At 33.7% G+C, this 24844-nt stretch overlaps 1 protein-coding gene across 1 annotated transcript; it reads right to left on the reverse strand.

The window, feature by feature from the left end:
* Window positions 1-602: 602 nt before the first annotated feature.
* LOC132722751 (pancreatic lipase-related protein 2-like) lies at window positions 603-12280 on the reverse strand. The gene is made up of 10 exons (XM_060707294.1): window positions 12061-12280; window positions 11297-11444; window positions 10198-10399; window positions 5280-5523; window positions 4877-4996; window positions 4386-4511; window positions 3739-3978; window positions 2740-2851; window positions 1450-1644; window positions 603-896 (listed from the first exon to the last, which is right to left on the reverse strand). The coding sequence occupies exons 1-10, from the start codon at window positions 12095-12097 to the stop codon at window positions 770-772; spliced, it is 1551 nt and encodes a 516-aa protein (XP_060563277.1). The 5' UTR covers window positions 12098-12280; the 3' UTR covers window positions 603-769.
* Window positions 12281-24844: the final 12564 nt, after the last annotated feature.

A 24844-nucleotide genomic window follows, 5' to 3' on the forward strand; every position in this document is an offset into this window, starting at 1 on the left:
TGGAGCTTACTATAAGCATGTTTATCTATAAAGAATAAAACAATATTAGAAATCTTCGACCATTCGGGAACTAGTTTGCTTGAAAATTAATGCGCCTTTCATTTGACCATCTTTACGCAGTGATCTCCCCTGAATTTCTCGGCGTTAGTGTACATATAAAGGGAAGTAACCGCTTCAAAAAAGCGGACTACTTTCGGCATTTGCAATTAACAGCATCAGGGTCTGAAATTTCTCTACCATTATTTGTTTGGTCTGACGACCCAAACAAATAAAAACGGGAATTTAAAAATTATTATATTAGAATATCACTCTGACGGTATAATAAAATGATGTTCCTCCCACATCCTGCCATCACTAGGTTCCATGACGAGCTTCCAAATTATACAGATATAGGTTATCTTCTAAAATCACAATATAATACATGTATTAACTAAACAAAACAACTATCAAAGTATTTGGGAGTTTTTTTATTATATAAAGGAAACTTACTGGTTATATGGCATGGGGGAAATTGTGAACAATGTAAACACTTTTTGCAGTGCAAATACAACATATATGTGTACATGTATATTCACATTGATCCATTCTAATTGAATATATTATTCTTTGATCGTTTTCTCTTAACAATATCGGTATATCATTTTCCTCAAATTTTCTTTATATACCTGTTCTTGTTATACATATCGCATATATCTAACGATAACGAGGGATTCAGTCTTGACTACCAACACTTCAGACGTTAATTTTCGACGTCATCAAAACCAAAGTTTTACAGAATGTTCTGGTGAAAGTGAACCATTGGTGCATGAAGACACTCGTTCGGGTCAGTTGTACTACGAGTCAATGTCACTGTACTTCCGGCGGTAACTGTGCGGTGATCTCCGCAGAAATGAATTCTACAAAAAGACACAAACATGTTGATTTTTTATCTATGACATTCGGGATTTCACACTTATATAGTACATGTATGCGCCCCAATTACACAAAAAATAGTTCTGATGTTTATTGTAATAATCATAATTACTGGTAAGATAACATAGTGCATAACAGAGTATGTCAAGTTTGATTGAAATATTGTTTCTTTCCATTTCCCCAACATCCTTGACGTGTTTGTTTCATTTTTTCAGGGTCTTTCAAATATTCGAAAAACCCTGGTTGGGGAGATAAATACAATAACAATTAATGACTAGCAAAATGTAAAGACTGGAAACAAAAATATGACCTAACTACATATATATCTCTGTAAAGAAATAATTATGTTTCATCTATCGTTCAGCTGTTTGTGAATGTTGCACAGCTATACACAATATAACCTCAAGTTTAGTGGAAATACTAATTCCCCTGTTATAACAAACCCAAAAGTCGCATAGGAGCCCAATAGTAACATAGGGCTTCTTAAAGTCACATTGGCTTGCGTTTCTCTGCCAAAACAAATAAAAATGCAAGTACCTTCGACCATCCTCTGCAGACGTCACTGTGACCTTGAAGATAGACACATAATGTAGATGGTTGTCACTGGACCAGAACCAAGATAACAAGGAACCTGGTCGCATGAACGTCACATTCATTTTTGCTACGTCACCAATTCTTTCACGGTCCACGACAAGAATGTCACGTTGCTCCCCGGAGTGGAACGGAGTAGAACTGTAATCAAAAATATAAACTTTAGACATTCTGAAAGTTTATTTATTCAGACATTTATGTTTAAGATCCGGTTCTAACAGAAATTTGCAAATATTTTTAGCGACAAGCACTCAGATAATATGATAACTCTCTGATGTTGTTAAACCTTGTTTGATCATTTTGCCTTTTATACATAACTGCAGCATCATGTGAATACAGTAAATTTATTCGTTAATTGTTTGTCTTATGTTTGCATGCGAAATCTTTTTTATACAGAACTAAACGAGAAGCCAACATTAATTCTGAAATAGTTTGAACTGTTTGAAACACTTTATTTTTTTTTTTTTTTTTTTTTTTTTTTTTTTTTTTTTGAAGCCCAAGAGGTAACTCCGTTTATTGTCCCCGTAATAGGTAAAATAGGGTCGGGGATCTATCCACTATTTTACCTTACAATTTATTATAATGTTACAAAAACATATTACGGGCATTTATATCATACATTATTTTATAATACATACAATACACAGAAGATAAATGTTCTCTTGGGATTCAGAGTATTTCATTTCCACTAAAACTGGATATAATATACACAGACTGTAATATGTTTGAACATTTTATGCCTCTTAGAGGCATCAGTCACATATACAATAATATATATAGAATGTGAACAATAATGTACAAATCTTCGACTTCCGTTTAAAAAAAAACAACATGGCGGCAAATCTGTTCCGAAAAGAAATATATTGGAATCGGACCAACCTTAGCAAAAACCTTAAGTCATAGTATTTTATGATATAAGTTATTGCACAATTTGTGTTTATTCTTTTTAGGCTATATGATTAAATTAATTTACATATGTGTAGAATGCGATTAAATTTATTTTCATATGTTTAAAAATATTTATTGCGTGGAACCACTTCATCTCTTACTTCTGTTTGACAGAAAATAAGGGATGGTCCCCATACTTGTCTATCCTTTTCCCCTCTTTTGATGCTAAAACTATGTACTTTGATTGAAGCAATATTTGACTTTTTCAATTTCGTGTTGAATTTTATTTTTTATCAAAATAATTCTCGATCAAAATATTATCTTAAGAGAAAAATAATTTGCACATACCTTCTGATTGTAACAGAGTCCGAGGCGTTGTCATGACCAATCACGGTAACAATAACTTGACCAATGGTTGGTTGCATGTGTCCGAACTCAACTTCCACGTGCTGGGTGTGCCCTTTACATCATTGAAATTTAATAAAGTATTTAACCTGATTCAAGACAACTCTCTAATGAGCTGAAAAGCTAACTTTATAATCAAAATACATTTGAGCCGTGTCACGACAAAACCAACATAATGGGTTTGCGACCAGCATGAATCCAGACTAGTCTGCGCATCCGCGCAGTCTGATCAGGATCCATGCTGTTCGCTTACAAACCCTATTACAAGTAGAGAAACTGATAGCGAACAGCATGGATCCTGATCAGGCTGCGCGGATGCGCAGGCTGGTCTGGATCCATGCTGGTCGCAAACCCATTATGTTGGTTTTGTCGTGACGCGGCTCATTTATTCATATTAAAATACTGTTTTGTCTATAAAACAAAAGAAAGGCACATTATGCCTCAGAAATGCTTTCATGTATATTTCTTAAAAGTTTGTTTAATTTTTAGTATTTTACAGTATCAAAAAAGTTACTCATTGGCCAATTACCAGAAACATTTTTTTTTCATCTGTTGCTTTTTGGCAATTAGAACAGTTATAGTAAATAATTACTTTGTATGAACGATTTTTACACTTTGCTATATTTACGACAAGTCATTTCTTATCCCACTTTCTTCAGGTAACAAGCATCTAACATTCTCTAAAAAAATTATTTAAACAATATAAAAATCAAGTTTGCTTATGCTCAGTGGTCTGCAATTGCATATCAATGAATCATTGACACATGCATTATACAAAAGATAAAAAAAACAAAATTTACAAGGTGAAGTTTTTCAATGTAACATAGGGTCAAAACTTATTTAAGTGTAAATCGTGCATTATCGTCAGCATTAAGGACACTTAATACAAGTATATTAAGTTCTTGTCGTATACTCTAAGGTAAAAGCGAATTTAACTCTTACCACAGTATGGTCCGCTTCCTCGGGTACGTAGGTAGAATTTTCCACGAGCAGAAGACCTGTCCGCGTTGTATCCCATTTCCGGGCACACTCCACGTGGACACGTGATACAGTTGGCAACATTGGAATCAAGGTCGCTGATGCTACCACAAGGGTGTCCGTAGAAGGAACAACTTGAACTGATGGACTCAGTAAAGAGATAGATGGACCGGCTATGACTGCAACTCAGCGTGTCCTCGGCGTCTGATAGAAAACATATGAGCTATGGTCATGACAAAACCAACATACTGGGTTTGCGACCAGCATGGATCCAGACCAGCCTGCGCATCCGCGTAGTCTGATCAGGATCCATGCTGTTTGCTATCAACTTTTCTACTACTACTCATATATACATAGTGTGCATACGTTCTTCTCATATTCGTGTGTGGTCGCTAAATCTAGGAGATTTTAGGAATAAAAAAGCTCTACAAAACAGCAGTATTTATAATATAAACCAAAAATATTCAATGACTTGTGCTTGCAAAATAGAAATATAAAACAAATGGATGTTCACAAAAAATCTAATTATGTACATCAAATTTAAAAGTACGGCACTACGCTTGTTGTCAGTTTTTCACTTATAATTAAACGAAGTCGTCAGAATGACTTACCCACAAGGCCATTATAGTATGCGTCAGACATGAGGTTTCGAACATTTTCCCTTTGACATCCAGGTTGGTTTTCTCCTCCGTTTGGATAGAAATCAATATGACCTACAGCCTTCATCCATCCAAAACCTACAAAGGAGTGACAATGTTCGTGAGAAAGAAGTGTCTATTGAACCAAAAATAATATATACAAAAACACGCTAAATCATTTACGGATCAGGTATCATGCTTATATGAGCCGCGTCACGACAAAACCAACATAATGCGTTTGCGACCAGCATGGATCCAGACCAGCCTGCGCATCCGCGCAGTCTGATCAGGATCCATGCTGTTCGCTTACAAACTCTATTACAAATAGAGAAACTGATAGCGAACAGCATGGATCCTGATCAGACTGCGCGGACGCGCAGGCTGGTCTGGATCCATGCTGGTCGCAAACGCATTATGTTGGTTTTGTCGTGACGCGGCTTATATAGATACATTGTATTACATACCAGAGACATAGTCAAACTCAGATCCATCTGAATGAATGATGTCAACAAACTCGGCGTCCGTCTTCTCAAGATGAACTAGAGGGTCCGTGTCTTTGAAGTCCGGCTCGGCCGGGTCCAAACCTGAAAATACAAAATCAAAACTATCATAATACCTTTGCCGTCATATTCTAAAATGTTCAGTTCTCTAAAATGTTATTTGAAGTTACAAATATTTATATTTACGATGAAGTTTAAACTGAAGGAATCAAAGATAAACCAGCACTATCCTTTAATTGCATTATACATTTTAATGCCATTCATATATAAGCGCCTATGCATTAAGTAAGGTTATTTCTTTTTGCCAAGAATATTTGGCCCACATGTTTTGTCCATGATTGCACCAATGAACTAATGATTAACATACCTGTGATCCTAGCAATCTTATGTAGTCCTGCACTGGTAAAAGCGGCGCCAGCATATCCAGCTACATGAGCACCGAGACTGTGTCCTATAATGTGAACTTTGTCAACAGACAAACCTGCGTGCGCACCCAGGAAGTTGATCAGTCGGACAATTTCCGCTCCAACAACACGCGTGTTTGCGGAAGCCTGTGAGTAGGGGAAACCTGATCCGTCTCCCCAGTCAACGGTAACGACTGTCACTGGCTCCTATTATATAAAAGAAGACATAAATATAACGTTTTAAATTATGCTACGATTGATTTGTAAAAATGAATTGATAGAGCAGACTTATCACACGGAAGCGCATGCTGTTGAACAAACTTCTCTACTAATTGATTATAACTGCAAATCGGCTCTTACTCGGCAGTAATTAGTGTAGCCGCTATTTCATGAAGAAACCAGTGCTGATATTGAAAATTGTGATTGGCATATTTTAATTAGCCAGGTCAGGTGTTTCTAAAAAGGCTGATAACACTGTTGCAATGTGAGGATACATTCAAATTTATTACATAGATAATGCACGTGGAGCTCAGCTCGCAGAGACAAATGTGAACACAGTAACTTTTTGATATCCTTTAAACTCTATGAAAAATGTTTATTATTAATTGCTGACAGTTTTATATTTTCTAGAAAAAGTAAGCAAAACATTATTTTGTTTCATATGACAGGAATGAATTGCATCAAAAATACTAGATATTGTTGAAAACTCATTGTTTTACATGCCAGATTAAGTAATTGGACCCCATCCTTGTTTGTACGTGACTGCTGGGGAAAAATAATGTTATGCTTAATTAAAGAGGTGACACTTTCTATATTTTTATCTGATATCGAGTTGTAAGAGCCGATTTGCAGTTATATGGGTAAGAGTCCGATAAGACTCCCTACGGTCGTCTTAATACGAACTCTTACCCATACATAATGTCGTGAATAAACCACTAAACCTGGCGATGTTTAACATAATAGTGTACTGATATAGTAGCCTTAGCGTATTGTACTTTCAAGTCATTTGTTCATTTTTCCAGTTTCGTCGCCATATGACGGTTTGTGTGACGGACACAAATGAGGAGATTCCGCGGCGGCAATGAGAACAGGCTTAAAATCGTTTCTGAATGTTATCAATGAGTGATAATGGAAATGCAGCATCTATTACTAGAATAGGCTTAAGCAAAATTCTGTCCCTATTTCTTAAAGTATTGGAATTCACAATGGTTGACAACTATATTCTTAGCTTTGACTTCTTGTACTTGCATATTCTTATGCAATCCTTACCCTTATATATGTATGACCATATAATCTTCATTTTAAAAAATTTGTGTCTACCAGGGAAGAATCAACTTCAACGTGGTTAAACCTTTAAATATCTGCTGGTATATTACATGATGAAAACGTTACTACGATTTTTAAACGTAAAGTACGAAAGACCGATGGGGACATTTCAACTTCATTAATTCTCGATTTCAGTTTTGCGAATTCACGCTTTCAACTTTACGAATTCACGATTTCAACTGCTCTAATAATCCACGATTTCAATTTCATGATCGTGAATTCATGAAGTTGAAATCGTGAATTCACGAAGTTGAATTTGTGAATTCGTGAAGTTGAAATTGGGATAGATAGATAGATAGATACTTTTATTTCCTCCAAAGATGAAGAGCATAACAGTATTTACAGATACAATATTTACAGTAACAATACATGTATAATACCATTTAAATATTATGCGATAACAATACAAAAATATATCATAACAAAAACGAAAAATCATATATATTGTGGGATCTATATCAAATCTCTTATTCTATGGCAAAAGTAATTCACACCTGTGTTTAATTCATTGATCTATTATCTAACAAGAAAACATTGCAACTACAAGTGTATCCTTAAAATGATTGTAAGCATTTCTCCTTTATATAGTATGGAAGCGTCCTAGTGCCAAACCTGAAATGTTTTTATGTCATAATTAGTAGATAGTAAGTGCTAATTAGTAGAAAGTAAGTGCTAATTAGTAGAAAGTAAGTGCTAATTAGTAGATAGTAAGTGCTAATTAGTAGATGCTAAGTCATAATTAGTAGACAGTAAATACAAATTAGGAGATAGTAAGTGCTAATTAGTATATACTAAGTCATAATTAGTATATAGTAAGTACTAATTAGTAGATACTAAGTCATAATTAGTAGATAGTAAGTGCTAATTATTAGATAGTAAGTGCTAATTAGTAGATACTAAGTCATAATTAGTAGATAGTAAGTACTAATTAATAGATACTATGTCATAATTAGTAGATAGTAAGTGCTAATTATTAGATAGTAAGTGCTAATTAGTAGATAATAAGTCATAATTAGTAGATAGTAAGACTAATTAGAACATAATAAGTCATAATTAGTAGATTGTAAGTACTAATTAATAGATACTATGTCATAATTAGTATATAGTAAGTACTAATTAGTAGATAATAAGTCATAATTAGTAGATAGTAAGTACTAATTAGAACATAATAAGTCATAATTAGTAGATAGTAAGTACTAATTAGTACATACTAAGTTATAATATTGTTAACACAGAATGCAAGCAGCGATTACAATATTATAACTTAGTATGTACTAATTAGTACTTACTATCTACTAATTATGACTTATTATGTTCTAATTAGTACTTACTATCTACTAAGTATGACTTATTATCTACTAATTAGTACTTACTATATACTAATTATGACATAGTATCTATTAATTAGTACTTACTATCTACTAATTATGACTTATTATGTTCTAATTAGTACTTACTATCTACTAATTATGACTTATTATCTACTAATTAGTACTTACTATCTACTAATTATGACTTATTATCTACTAATTAGTACTTACTATCTACTAATTATGACTTAGTATCTACTAATTAGCACTTACTTTCTACTAATTAGCACTTACTATCTACTAATTATGACTTAGTATCTACTAATTAGTACTTACTATATACTAATTATGACTTAGTATATACTAATTAGCACTTACTATCTCCTAATTAGTATTTACTGTCTACTAATTATGACTTAGCATCTACTAATTAGCACTTACTATCTACTAATTAGCACTTACTTTCTACTAATTAGCACTTACTTTCTACTAATTAGCACTTGCTATCTACTAATTATGACATAAAAACATTTCAGGTTTGGCACTAGGACGCTTCCATAATATAGCTTCAACGAAATCGAAACAAAAGCTTTTTAAAGTGGGAAACACCTTTTATTGATTTCTTAAAAATAATGAAGGGGAATTGGCAAAAAGTGCTAAATAAAAGTCATATCTTCTTCTTAACAGAAGATATAGTTAATATAAAGCTGTAGTTAATTATTTTAGTATTTTCTTCATTTATACAAAAATGATGAAAGATTATGAAAGGAAAACTCGATTTTATACAGTTTTGAATAGTGTAAAACTTTAATAAATAATTCATGAGATATTCTACTTATTCATAGAAGTATTTATATTTTAGTTTCCTAGCACTCGAGGATTAAATATATCATGGTTTATTTCTTACATAATTACAGATAAGACATACGTATCAGAAAACATTTCTCATTGGTACAAATACAAATTACAATATACACAACATATAACGTTCGAAAATGTATCACAATTCATGTCAATACATCATTTAATCTAATAAACGTAATAGTGATTTAGTTAATGAGAAATTTATGAAAATGCGTTCGTCATTTTTCACGGCGAGCCCCATTATAGTTTTACATTGTTCAAGAGGACAATCTGTTATTAACTCACGGAACCAAGTAAATCCCAGACAGTCTATAAGCATGTTCCACAAATTCTCACGTTCTCGGGTATTTCTGATACAGAAACAGATCTGGTGTAGGATAATATTTTCTGTATTAAGTTTACATTTTGTGCACTGACGCTCATATTGTCGTGAAACCAATAAAGCGATGTTTCTTGAGAGTTTCCTGCAGATATGTGATAGGGAAGGAGTGTTCCTGCTTACGAACCATAGGCTCGAACACTGGCTAACACGAATAAGGTTATTACAAACCCACAAATGTCCAGCTGAAACAATACAATCTATTAAAATTGTGAACTCATGATGATGGAATCGGGAATTCAAGAAGTTGAAATGGCCCTACCGGTCTTTTGTAGTAAAGCGATGTTAATTATTTTCCCATCACAGCAAAATTAAATGCTGAAGGTTCGCTTTTATTAAAATGGTTCATGGACGACAGTGGGAAGTTACCGTGCACCAACACACAATGCAACGGCTTAAACTGAATATGAAATCACGGATTTATATTACATATAAATCCGTGATGAAATGTTAAAAAACAGAACACTCATGTTCATAAAGGGATAATAGTAAAACATTCAATATGACAGTTTCCTGTCATTTTATTAAAAGGCATGCCTGTCCCAAGGAGAGTATATGCTTGTTTCAGAATCAAATAGGCGGGACTAAGTGAAATGGCATTTTTTATATCTGATCAGGAAACATAAATCAAATTATTTCTTATAATTGGTTTAGTCTGAACGATTCGTAACATTTAAAGTTATTTAAAGTACAACAAATCTTTTATTATAATATACAGTGCAGTTGTATAATCAGAACCGAAATTTTACTTCGAAAAATAGAAGGTATTCATATAACGCATTTCTATATAGAGATAAAATCGGGACCGACTACCTCTTTTTCGAATAAATGGTTGTCGAATGATTGGGGTCGGACTGTATTTTTTCCTACTTCCATTGCTAAACATAAACTTTTCTATTATTTTCAAGAGCATGATTTTTAATCGTATTACAAAATCAGCCTTTATGTTTGCCATTGAATTAATCTTTTAACAGCAACCTCTGATGTAATGAATGTAATAACCTTATTTAGAAGTGCGGCAGCCATGTCATTGACCCATTTCACTCGGCCATTTTGGATGAAGCCGTGAACGACAATCTTTAAAGGAAGTGAAGGGTTGAAGTTACAAGCAGACTTAAATCCTGTGTCACTTAGTATAGTGTCACCGTATCCATTCTCCACTGCTTGTAAAACATACGGACGCTTACAGGTTTCGGTGAACAGTCTGAAAATAAAGAAATGCTTGTGTCTTATAAATGTCACAAGATGAGAAAAATGTGCAGCCTGATCGTAATTCGAACTCGGACTCGGAACCCTCAGGCTACCATTTCGCAGATCTTCCCACCCATGCTTTATTGAAATTCGTCCCCGAATCTCTGATTGGTACAGAGAATAAGGTGATTGGTCCGGAGCTTTATACCGTTACATCCCAACGCTAGGAATTCTTAGTAATGTAATTATTGCTGGCCGCATGGGTTCAAACCCCGTCAGGGCAAGCCATTGCTTCCGTGAGCGAGAGAGTTTACACTCATTGCTTTGTACTAGTTGGTTCCAGGAACGGATTCGAGAGTTTTTCAATAAGCTTATAGCTTCTAACAGAATCAAACGAAGATAAATTTGTATAAACTAAAGTAAATGCATGGTCACTTTGAAAAATACTATGTTTCTATGTGATGTTCCACTTCTCTCAAAATTTTGAATGGCATTAGTTTCCTTTTTCGACGTCACTAACTTCCTAAAATACGGTATAATATCCTTACAGTAAAAGATGCAATACACAATCAATCATCCACAAATGGCATGCGACAAAATGAACGGAAACGTGGTGCCTTATCTTTCAAGATTGTAAGAATATCCTAATAAATACATTTGAGCCGCGTCACGAGAAAACCAACATAATGGGTTTGCGACCAGCATGGATCCAGACCAGCCTGAACATCCGCGCAGTCTGATCAGGGTCCATGCTGTTCGCTATCAGTTTCTCTACTTGTAATAGGGTTGGTAAGCGAACAGCATGGGTCATGACACGGCTCATGTACTTTATTCAGTGACCAAGTGACAAAGAACCAGTTTGTTTTTATACAATAGTTTCATTATTTTCATGGTAGAACATTTGCTGTACCTGAATGTGGTGTTGAAAAATGCAGGCAGCAAACTTTCAGTGTTGCTGAATGGTGCCTCATTTGTAAAACAACCCAGCTGCCCATAGCACACCGTTGACCTCTTCTGTCTTGAGTGGGGCTCGCATGATCCAAACTCTAAAACTGTCGCTAAAATAGCAGACGGTAAATAATTTACATTCTCTCTTCGTTTTTAGACAAACAGTATGTTGCGAGTGGAAAAAAAAGAGAAAAAAACAGAAAGAAAACCGAGCAGAAACAATACGTAATGACAAAAAATAATTAGTGATACACATTTTATTATACCTAACTAATGATAACATTTTATAAAATTTATTCTAGAAAGTGGTGTATAACACTCAAAGATATACAAATATACGTGTATTTCACACTTTTTGTGCATATATAAACGGGCGCTTTGTCAGAGTTTTATTATGAAATATGAGGAATAAATGCCCCTAGCACATCTGTTCTTCTAATAAAATAGTCTGAAAAATAGGCCTGTTTATACGCGTTATTATCTATCATTCATGAAATGCCGTACTTGAAGTGGATATTTCTTTACTTTGATTGGTAAAAAAATGTATAATTTAATCACATACTACTAAAAAACTAACCGTGGTCCTCTAATATCATAAAAAACAATGCTACAAATTTATAGAGACTTTCTGCTACAATATTCTCAAACATTTACAAATGCAATTTCAAGTCCATCCGAATTTTCAAGATTATTTTAATAAGATGTAATTTAGACAAAAATGCATACCGAGAGCTATAATCCAGATAAGTTTTGCAGATTCCATGTTTAAATCACAACTTCACGTGAACTTTTCACAATGTTTTATAAGATTGAATTAAGAATGAACTTCCGCGCAACGTCCAAGAATTCTCAACAGCAGTGGTTAAATGGAAACAGATGCTCCCAGTAATATGTTTGTTGTATATTTTGATAAACTCTTATTTCCTCATACTTAACTGGAACAAACACTGCTCTTCTGTTTTTATAAAGAAAATAGGCCAGCAATAAATGCATGCCACATTTCCATCATTGAAGTTTAGCAGAAGAAAAAAAAGAAGGAATGTCTTCATATTTTTAGTTTATTTACATATTGTCAGTCTGAAAATGCTACAATGATATCGGTGCTTCAGTACTGGCAAAGTGCGATAGGAAGGTCTTAGATATACATGCAGTATGTTACAAAAACAACTCATTTTAATATAACGCGGAGTATTGAGTCTTATTATTATTATTATTATTATTATTATTATTATTATTATTATTATTATTATTATTATTATTATTATTTATTATTATTATTATTATTATTATTATTATTATTATTATTATTATTATTATTATTATTATTATTATTATTATTATTATTATTATTATTATTATTATTATTGTATTATTATTATTATTATTATTATTATTATATTTCAGTCCTTTACATTGGGTTAAAGTGAATTGATCTGTTATGGAAGGTTTGTAATAAATAAATAATAAAGTTGAAAGTATTTAGTATCAGACATAACAAACCACAGAAGAATTATATATGGAAGTTGTTGGCAGGTGTGGGATACATGATCCGATATAAAATATTTATAGACCCCTTCAGCAGAAAACAAAAAGTTCTAGAACATCATATAAGTCAGTAAGATGTTTATCAACTTTTTCTATCAAGCAAATTTTTATAAGAATATCTAAATGAAACATTTTTTATTGTTTTTATATAAATATTTGAAAAAAAATGGAAATTGTGCCCATTATCCCATTTTAAAAAAAGATCTATTTTTTTCACTGCGGATAAAGGGTGTATATCGTTTTAAGGTTTGTTCAGTATCTCTATTTCATTGGCCCGGGTTTTTTTCTTCTTCATATATTGCAATAATCAATCAATTATAACGAAACGATAAAAAAAAATATTTCGTCATTTTGAAAAAGGAGTTGTAAGCATATTTTAACTACTCACTTACTATCAAATTTGTCGATATTCACTGCAAGTCTTCAAAGAAGTTCACATTCGAAAGTAGTTCCGGTAGCCTGAAAGAGATACACTCTTATGTTGCTTTGCCATAGAAATATATTACGACATTTGACCCTTTTCGGCACTAATCAAAGAAAATCATGTATGAGAACTAGCTAGAAAGACATTTAATGAAGCAATATATACACGTAAATAAGATTGGCGGTTTTTACCTCCCAGTTTGGTTATTTCGATACAAATATGTACATGCCATGTTTGTTATTATGTAACATTTGTCATTTAAGGCATTTAATAAATGCCCTATTTCATTCAACCTAAGTGTTGTGTTTTATCTCATACCAAACAAGTTCGTCTTGCCAGTTATATTTGCTTGACCTGGACAATACATAAATAATATAATTATGTAAAAACGTAGTGTTTTATGTTTGTTTCAATTAAGCTTAAATAGTTTATTACTTTACTTGCTTTGAATACTACATATTTAAAAGGTACGATGTATAATATTTCAATAGAAAATAGATTTTTGAACTAGAAGTGCATGAACAACCAATTACTTTAAATAGGGGTTAATTTGACCAAGTAAAGCAACGCCCAAGATTTTTTTAATCGTCAATGTTAAATTGATTAGCACATGGAATTTATTTCATTAGTACAAACAGCATACTTTATCTAATTGGAAACTATATAAGTGAAAACAAAGTGCCAAAAATTGCAAACAGATAAGCCCTAACAAGAAACCTGTGATTCTCTTAGTTCAGACTAGTCCTATAACATAAGATGTATGTGGCGGTAAGGGAATGTCGTGCGACATTTAACGTTAACATTGCGACATTTAACGGCAAATGATTTGCGATATTTAGCGGCGGTTGCGACATTTAGCGGCAATGGTGCGACATTTAGCGGCAAGTGCGACATTTAGCGGCGTTGCGACATTTAACGGCGCCACATTGACTGCATCAGTTCTTTGAATTTGAGTGTGTTCGGCCGATTGAAATATTTACTTGGAATAAGGCTTCTCCTACTAAAACAGAAGAAAGGGCATTTTAACATATAGTGGAATTCATCGGCAATATCATTTTGATTACATAAAGTGCATTTCCTTTGACCATGTTCTATAAAAGACTTGTGCCAACTGCCAGTTTGAAAAAGTGTCACAGTTAAATCGTATACATATACATGCACAGTAAGTTTACTTGAGTGCAGGTATCAGTTACCCGCACTCCAAATCATTCCCGTTGAGAAATAAAGTTGATTTCTATGGTGGCTGATTTGGAACGTTTTTGTGCGCCGTCTTGTAGCTAGCGAAGCATCCCAAACGTCGCGTTGTCGTGTGGCGTGTTGTCGCGATGTCGCTCAAATCAAAGGATTGGCTTATAAGCCAAGCGACAAGACGTCAGTGCGACGAAAAGACGATAACGATATAGGTTATGTTGTCGCTATCGACAACGCAACGCGGAAAGTGTTTCAAATCAGGCACCATACATTATAAGCTATATCATTCTCGTAAATGAAATACATGGAAAAATATATAAAATAATGATGATTAATAAATTAAAAAAATATAAAAAAAAAATAAATAAATTAAAAAGTAAAACAAAAATAGAATAATTTAATTCAAATGCCTAATAAAAGTTTCACCCGTTGTGGGATTTGAGCTTACGACCTTCCGCATGCGAAACAAGGACCTTAACCACTACTCTAACAGGCCATATATTATCTTTCAAATGTTTTTCCTGTTGGTGCGTTTTCGTATATGGCTTTATCCTGCCACCCCTGTGTACTTATAAATTAAGATTTCCCATTCTCGATCATATTTGAATCGATACCGTTATGCCGGATTCCGATGATTACCGATAAAAGGTCATTGAATATTCGGGCCAATATTGCCCAACAATATTTCAATAATGAAAAGGTCAGAGTTGAGAAGCACGGCGGAATATGCCGAATTTTCCCGCTTCACAGATTACAGACCACGTGATCATTTGAGCTAACAGGTCATTTTTGGTGGGAAACTCGCGCCGAGAAGACGTTCTTTGTGAATAGAGTAAGTGTGATGTAATTTTACAACTTTTGTATTTGATCGTTTATATTGTTCTTGATGTATGCTATATTTTATGTACTCGCGCTTTATAAAATATCTTTAAATATGTATGTTATCCCTGTAGTTAGTTATGAGTTGAGTTGAAGTTATTGTTGATAAAATGTGATTTGGCCAGACTACGCGATGCGCCCGCGGTTTTGTTGATATACTCGCGATTTATAAAATATCTTTATGTAAGTTATCCCTGTACCCCCTGTAGTAAGTGATGTGTAGAGTCGAAGTTATTGTTGATGGTTGTTGTAATAAAATGTGATTTGACCAGACTACCTGATGCGCCCGCGGTTTTGTAGATATACTCGCGATTTATAAAAAAAATCTTTATGTAAGTTATCCCTGTACCCCCTGTAGTAAGTGATGTGACGAGTTGAAGTTATTGTTGATGGTTGTTGTAATAAAATGTGATTTGGCCAGACTACGTGATGCGCCCGCGGTTTTGTTGATTTACTCGCGATTTATAAAAAAAATCTTTATGTAAGTTATCCCTGTACCCCCTGTAGTAAGTGATGTATTGAGTTAAAGTTACTGTGATGGTTGTTATTATAAAATGTGATTTGGCCAGACTACGTGATGCGCCCGCGGTTTTGTTGATCTACTCGCGATTGATATAAAAAAAATCTTTATGTAAGTTATCCCTGTACCCCCTGTAGTAAGTGGTGTATTGAGTTAAAGTTATTGTTGATGGTTGTTGTTATAAATGTGATTTGGCCAGACTACGTGATACGCCCGCGGTTTTTGTTGATATACTCGCGATTTATATAAAAAAATCTTTATGTAAGTTATCCCTGTACCCCCTGTAGTAAGTGATGTGACGAGTTGAAGTTATTGTTGATGGTTGTTGTTATAAAATGTGATTTGGCCAGACTACGTGATGCGCCCGCGGTTTTGTTGATCTACTCGCGATTTATATAAAAAAAATCTTTATGTAAGTTATCCCTGTACCCCCTGTAGTAAGTGATGTGTTGAGTTGAAGTTATTGTTGATGGTTGCTGTTATAAAATGTGATTTGGCCAGACTACGTGATGCGCGCCGCGGTTTTGTTGATATACTCGCGATTTATAAACAATCTTTATGTAAGTTATCTCTGTACCCCCTGTAGTTGGTAATGTGTTGAGTTGAAGTTATTGTTGATGGTGGTTGTTATAAAATGTGATTTGGCCAGACTACGTGATGCGCTCGCGGTTTTGTTGATATACTCGCAATTTATAAAAAAAAATCTTTATGTAAGTTATCCCTGTACCCCCTGTAGTAAGTGATGTGATGAGTTGAAGTTATTGTTGATGGTTGTTGTTATAAAATGTGATTTGGCCAGACTTCGTAATGCGCCCGCGGTTTTGTTGATATACTCGCGATTTATAAAAATATCTTTATGTAAGTTATCCCTGTACCCTCTGTAGTAAGTGATGTGATGAGTTGAAGTTATTGTTGATGGTTGTTGTTATAAAATGTGATTTGGCCAGACTTCGTGATGCGCCCGCGGTTTTGTTGATATACTCGCGATTTATAAAAATATCTTTATGTAAGTTATCCCTGTACCCCCTGTAGTAAGTGATGTGTTGAGTTGAAGTTACTCTTGATGGTTGTTGTTATAAAATGTGATTTGGCCAGACTACATGATGCGCCCGCGGTTTTGTAGATATACTCGCGATTTATAAAAAAAAATATTTATGTAAGTTATCCCTGTACCCCCTGTAGTAAGTGATGTGATGAGTTGAAGTTATTGTTGATGGTTGTTTGTTATAAAATGTGATTTGGCCAGACTACGTGATACGCCCGCAGTTTTTGTGATATACTCGCGATTTATATAAAAAAATCTTTATGTAAGTTATCCCTGTACCCCCTGTAGTAAGTGATGTGATGAGTTGAAGTTATTGTTGATGGTGCTTGTTATAAAATGTGATTTGGCCAGACTATACGTGATGCGCCCGCGGTTTTGTTGATATACTCCTTTTAAAAAAAAAAATTTTAGAAGTTATCCTTGTCCCCCCTTAGTAATGATATTTGATTTAATTTATTGTTGATGGTTTTATAAAATTGATTTGGCCACTACTATGCCCCCGCGTTTTTTGATATACTTTAATAGTAAAAATAAAAAATTTTTTGAAATGCCTGTTTTTTTTTGCCTAAACCATTTTTTTTTTTTAAATCTCCCCGGGTTTTTTAACTGTTTTTTTTTCCCCCTATTCAAAATTTTTTTTTTGTTTTTTGGAAAACCCCCGGGAAAGAAGATGTTGGTTTCTATTTCTACTTTGTGGGGGGAACTAGGGTTGAAAAGCTGCATGTGTTTTATTTTGGAAAACTGCATGAGGGAGAATTGGGTATTTACAATATTATACTTAAGGGTTTTTTTTAGCAAGTATCATGTTTTTAAAATAAAATAATTAGCTATTTCACAAACATTGATAGCAGTTCTTTGAATATTTCTTTAGCTAGCTGACGGGTAGGTAATGGTTCTACAGGCATGAACTTGCCCTACCCTGAAACTCATTTACGCCTTTTCTCCAATATAATTAAAAGATGGACTTCATAAATAAAACCAAAGAAACTATTGATAATTACGATTTACTTGAAATAATTTGTTATAAAAGACATATAGATATAACATTATAATGATTAAGATTTATTTTAAACCCGGGTGATTTCAGACCCTTTTTGGAGGAGTGATGAAGCGGAAGTGAAAGACTACCAGTTCTTCGATGAGTCCCAGTGCCATATTACTCGCAAGAAGGGGATTATTTGGGATTGTCAATAGCTTAGTACATTTATGTGCTGGCAGATATTGTTACAACAATAAGTTGTTCCAGTTAAGAAAGAGCGTTCATAGGTAACCTTTTCTGCTAATAATAATCCCATAATAAAGATAATAATCATAAAAAAAACAAAATACAATTTTGGTTGAAATCCTTGCATTTGACCAAATAATATAAGTGAGTATCCTATCGGACTTTTTGGAGACTGGGGGTCCTTTTCCCGTCATTTTTTATTACAAAAATAAAATTTTTATTATTTTATTTTATGAAAAAATACAGTTGATAGGAATTGTCTATTGGAAAGTCTTTAACTAGCTAGATGGAAGGAAGGGGTTTTTCTACTAGGCATAACTTGTCCTACCCTAAAAACTCATTTGAGGGCCTTTACTCCATATAATAAAAAGGGGATTCATTAAATATAACCAATAAACATGAAAATTTACCTGCTTATTTGAAAAGTTTTCGTAAAAATATAAATATTAACATTATAATAAGAAGTTTTTTTGAAAACCTTGATATTTAACCATGGGGGATGATAAAACGGTGGATAAGACTATCATTCTTCGAGACCCCAGGCCTAATACTCGCAAGAAGGATTTAGGGAAAAAAGCTTTACATTTATGTGCTGAATTTGACAACAATAATTTTTCCCAGTTAAGAAAGATACTGTCATAAAAAACCTTTTCTTTTGCTAATAGTAAATCATAATAAAATAATAATCATAAAAAAATAAAAAATACAATTTGGTTAAACCTTGAAATTTTACCAAATAAATAATTGAGTACCCTTGGGACATTTTGGAGATGGGGTTCCACCCCTTCTATGTTTACTTACAAAATACAATTTTAAAATTATTTATGAATAAATCCGTGAAAAAATAAAGGGGTGACGGGAAAAAATAAATTGTACATTTTTTTCGTTCTTTTTTTTCTTTTATTGGGGTTTCGTCTTTAAGCCTTTGGACTAAAAATGGATAAAAAATAAAAAGGAAAGCACTAAGAATTTCCGTTGTCCCCGGGACTACTTAAAAACTACTAGGGAAATTTTATCTAAAAACTTTTTACAAGAAAGATCATTACAAGTCTACATGTAGTTTGTGCTAATCTCTCAACATTCTGGATTCAATCATATTTGGTCACAATGATTTTAATTTTTTTAGCTCGACTATACGGAAAATATATAGAGAGCTGTCCAAAACTCCCCCGGAGGGTCCCCTTCCAGATTTCAGATTAAAGTTTTTTGGTGCAGTAAAATATTTTTTACTCGATAAACTCGATAGGTTATTTTTTTTTTTTGCTTGTTAGCTGGGTATCTCCCTTAAACTATGAATGGAATGGAATGAAACTTAACATACATTTTCAAATTTCCTGTGATTTTTTAACTGAATTGACAACAGGTCCAAAAACTTTGATTGATACTAATATTTTACATATTTACCCCTTTTTATACTCATTGAAACATCCTTGTGACAAACTTATTATCGAAAATTCCGAGCATGCGTCCCTCAGCTCTTGTTGAACTTGAAATTATTTGAAAAATTGTTATATTTTTAAGACATTTACTTGTTTTTTATTTTTGTATTATAAATGATTCACCTAACTTAGGTAATTTCCCTTGTCAATTACTCACGTCAGCATGACAGATTCCTTACATATAGCATCTTTATTTTCAAGATATAAACAAAATAATCTCATAAAAAAAACATAACCCATTTGTAAAAATGCTGACATCAACCTGATCACATTTTTGACAGCTGTGAAAATCCCAGATAAACAATGTCACCAAGTCAACTTATCAAACCCCCTCAAAATTAAAAATTTTCCATTGCACAGTGTATATATTCCCGGGATTTTTTGGGGTTTAATTTTTTTTCCACTTTTTAAAAAACAAAACTTCAAAAAGGGCTTTAACCATTCCTTTTTATCCAAAAAACTTTTTTTAACCCCATACAGTACATTTTCGCGATCAATAAAAAACCCCTTTCTCCCCGTTGGGTAGCTTCATTTTTCCTGCATGGCCCTTTTAGCCCGTCAATTTAAACACAAATTTCCATTTAATTATTCATAAAATGAACAAGGAAGAAGATTATTGTAAACACAAAAATATTGGCAAAGGGATTTTTCCATTTCAGAAAATTTTTTTTTAAAAATCTTATAGTACCCCCCGACCTCAAAAACTTTCACATGGAATTAAATATTTTTCAGAAAATGGATTGTTGTGTAACATGGTCTGTAACAAGTGTTTGTTAATCAGACTATCAATTCTTCGAGAGCCCCATCCTATATACTCACAGAAGGATACTGGATGGGAATAAGTTTTAGTACATTTCCGTCTGTTTTAATTTACATTTGAAGTTTGTTTTCGTGGTGGAAGAGAGGAACACGGTCAGTATGCAATTTGATTGAATGATCTATTTTACCCTAGTCCTGTAACTATAGATAGACACTAGAAAACTGTGGTTCTACCCGTTTTACCGTTTTACCTGCCCTTATCTTCCTTGGGGCAAATTTTTTTCTCCAATAAAGGGGAAGTCCAAATTTACTTAGAAAAAAAAAAAAAATTGTATTGTTAGTTTAAAAAGACTTTTCAACAATATTTAAATTTAGAAAGGAATTGGAATTTTTTTTTTAACCCAGGAAATTTCAGTTAATCTAAAGACCAAGAGGGAAATTTGTTAAAAAATAAGAAACATGGTATATGGGTTGTTGGATGGGCAAAACCCCTCATGCGAGTATTAAGTACTACGTGCATTGAAAGTGATCAGACTATCAACTTCGGAAATCCCGTGCCCCATAACTTTCCAAAAAAGGGTATGGGATGGGAATAGCTTGGTAACCTCTTTTCGGGGAGATTTGACCCCTTTGGGAAATTTTCGGTGGGGAAAAATGGGCACGGTGCATTGACGAAACCCTTTCCTTTGATTCATTGGGAAAAACTGTATAAAATAATAATTTAGTAAAATCAAAAATTTTTCCCTTTTCTGTTTCCCTTTTGGGGGGATATTTTCTCTGCCCGTAAAGGTGAGATCCCATATAATCAAAAAATTTTAAAAAATATACTTTGGGACATCTCTTTCTGGTGATTTTTACATTTTAAAATTTTTTATGTGGAAGAGATGGCACAGTCATATGCAATTTTTAAGGAATATCTACTTTACTAGTAACTGAATATCTTGGTTTTACCCTTTTTCCTTTTTTTCCGCCCTTGTTGTCCGTTTTGATGCATTTTTTTCTACCAAAAAATGGAGAGTTCAAAAACTTTAAAATTATTTGTTTAGCTAAAAACTTTGTTTAACATATGGGAAATGTTAGAAAAAGAATTGGGCTGTTTTTTTTAACAACAAAATTTCAGTTAATTTAAAACCCAAAGGGGGCAAAATTTCAGAATACATGAAACATGGTGTTGGATGGGTGTGGGTGGGCAAAACCACTCATGACAGAATTTAGTACTGACATGCATTGGAAAATTATGAGATCATTCTTTGAGAGTCCCGGTCCTAAACTCGCAAGAAAAATATTATGGGAAAGCTTGGTACACCTCTTTTCTGGTAGATTTACATTTAAATTGTTTTATGTGGAGAGAGATGACCGGTTATTTACGGGAAACCTTGCTCTTTTATTTTATTGGGAAATCCTATAAATATAAGAAAAGAGATAAATTCAAAATTAGTATGCCTTGTCTGCCCTTTGGGGGATATTTTTTGCCCCGAAAGGGGGGATCCCCTATACTTGAAACCAAAAAAAACAAATATACTTGTACATCTCTTGCTGGGAATTTTTTACATCAAAATGGAGAAATACACAGTCCCGTATGCAATTTTTAAAAGGGAAAATCTATTTTGTAGCTATTATAAAAAGACTAAATACTTTGTTTTACCCTTCAACCTCCCCTTTTCGTCCCTTTTGGGGGATATTTTTTTGCCCAATAAAAATGGAAGTGTCAAATGACTTAAAACCAAAAAAAACCCAAAAGTGATTTTTAATTTAAAAACTTTGTTCAACAATTTTTGTTTAGAAATAATTAAAGTTTTTTGTTAACCCCAGGGAAAACTCTATAAATATAATAATTTATTAAAAATCAGAAAAAATGCCCTTTCTGACAATCGGCTTCGACTTTTACTTTTTTATTTGATGTTTTTTTTTCCCCACATATTTATATATACAACACAAAAAATTCCCCCGACAGCCCTACAATCAGCTCGACTTCCATTTTTTTATTCTTGACGTTTTTTACTCATTTCACAAAACCCCAAACAAACAATCCCCCGACATCCCTGCCAACAGCTAGATTATTTGGACTGTTTTTTTTACCCAAATTCATCAAAACACAGCACAAACATCCCCCTGGGAAACCCCCACAATCAGCCCCGACTCCACTTTTTCATTTGGGCGTTTTTTTCACTATATCATCAAAAAAACAAACAAACATATCCCCCGGGTAGCCCCGCAAATCAACTTGACTTCCACTTTCATTCTGACTTTTTTTTCACTCAATTTATCAACCACAAAACAAAAAATACCCCGGACAAACCCTACAATCAGCCCACTTCCACTTTTTTTATTTTGGGCTGTTTTTTCACATATCATCAAAAAACAACACAAACATATCCCCGGACATCCCCGACAAAAGCTTGGGCTTTCCATTTTTCATTCGGGCTGTTTATTCATCACATTCATAAATACATCACAAACATATCCCCCGGACACCCTGACAACAGCTTACTTCCCTTTTCATTTGGACTGGTTTTTTTACTACATTTATAAAAAACAACAAAATTTTTCCCTGGACAGCCCCGACAATCACTTGACTTTCCACTTTTTCATTCTGGGCTGTTTTTTCACTCACTTCTTAATAACAACACAAACAACTCTGGCATCCCCACAATCAGCCGCTTCCACTTTTTTTTCTGGACTGTTTATCACTTACATTTATCAAAAAAACAACACAAACAGCCCTGACAATCAGCTGGGCTTCCACTTTTTTTATTTTTGGGTTTTTTTCACTCCAATTTATCATTTTACAAACACAAAATATCCCCTGGGAGGGCCGACAAAACACTTTACTTCCACTTTTTTATTCTGGGCTGTTTTTTTTCACCAATTTTTCATTACCAACACAAACATACCCCCGGACAGCCCCACAAACACTTGATTCAATTTTTTTATTTGGACTTTTATTCACTTACATTATAAAAAAACAACACAAACTTACCCCCCGGAACCCTACAACAGCCTGACTTCCACTTTTCATTTTGGGTTTTTTTATTCACTCTATTCTTAATATACAAACAAAATATCCCCGGACAGCCCTGACAACAGCTTACTTCCACTTTTTTTTTCTGGGGCTGTTTTTACTTACATTTATCATTAACCCAAACAAACAATCCCCTGACAGCCCCTACAATCAGCTTTTACTTCCACTTTTTCATTTTGCTGTTTTTTTACTATATTCATCAAAACCCCAACACAACATTCCCCCGGGCACCCTGACAATCAGCCTATTTCCCCTTTTTTATTTTGGGCTGTTTATTCACTCTCATTCATTATATACAAAACAAACATATCCCCTGGACACCCTGAAATCACCTGATTCCCCTTTTATTCTGGGCTGTTTATTCCCCCCATTCATTAATATACAACACAAAAAATATTCCCGGGAACCCGACAATCAGCTGGACTTCCACTTTTTCATTCTGGGCTGTTTGTTCACTTACATTATAAAAACAACACAAACATTTTCCCCCGGACAGCCCTACAATCGCCCCCACTTCCCTTTTTTATTCTGGGCTGTTTTTACTCACATTTATAAAAACCATTTAAAATATCCCCTGGGCAGCCCTGACAATCAATGGACTTTTACTTTTTATTTGGACTTTTTTTTTCTCACATTTATTTTTTTTACAACACAAAATTCCCCCGGACAGCCCTGACTATCAGCTTTTACTTCCCTTTTTTCATTTTGGGCTGTTTTTTTTCTCATATTTATTAAAACAAAAAACAAAAGTATCCCCTTGGGACAGCCTGACAATCACTTGACTTTCCACTTTTTCATTCGGGGCGTTTTTTTACTCAATTTTCATTAACAACACAAACAATCCCCTGGGCACCCCCATATCTGCTTGACTTCCATTTTTTTATTCTGGACGTTTTTTTTTCACTCATATTTTCATCAAAACACAACACAAAAATATCCCCTGGGCACCCCGACAATCAGCTTGACTTCCACTTTTTTATTCTGGGGTGTTTTTCCCCTCATATTCGTTTAATAACAACACCATCATATCCCCGGACAGGCCTGCAATCAGCCCTTTTCCCCTTTTTTTATTCTGGACTGTTTTACACAATTTCTATTGTATAACTTTAACAACTTTTCTACACTTTTGGCCCCTTCTAATGAGGGGGAAACGCGCCATCGTTTACTGCTTGAAATTTTTTTTTTCTTTTCGCTCAATTTTATATAGGTTTTTTTCTTAAAAACTGCTACACTTTTTTTCCAGGCCCTCAGAAGGGAAATGCAACCCTGCTTTATTACTTTTTTTTTTTTTTCAGCTCAATTTTTTTATAGTGTTTTTTTCTTTAAAAAAATTTCTACACTTTTTGGCCAATTTCCGTTTAAGGGGGAATGCAACCCTACGGTTTTTAATGTATTCTTAAAAAACGTTCTGACTTTTTTTTATCTTTTCTCATCTTTTTTCTTATTTTTTCATTTCTACAC

The sequence above is a fragment of the Ruditapes philippinarum genome, unplaced genomic scaffold (genome assembly GCF_026571515.1).
Source record: "Ruditapes philippinarum isolate M1 unplaced genomic scaffold, ASM2657151v2 ctg2952_1_1_1_1, whole genome shotgun sequence".
Lineage (NCBI taxonomy): Eukaryota > Metazoa > Mollusca > Bivalvia > Venerida > Veneridae > Ruditapes > Ruditapes philippinarum.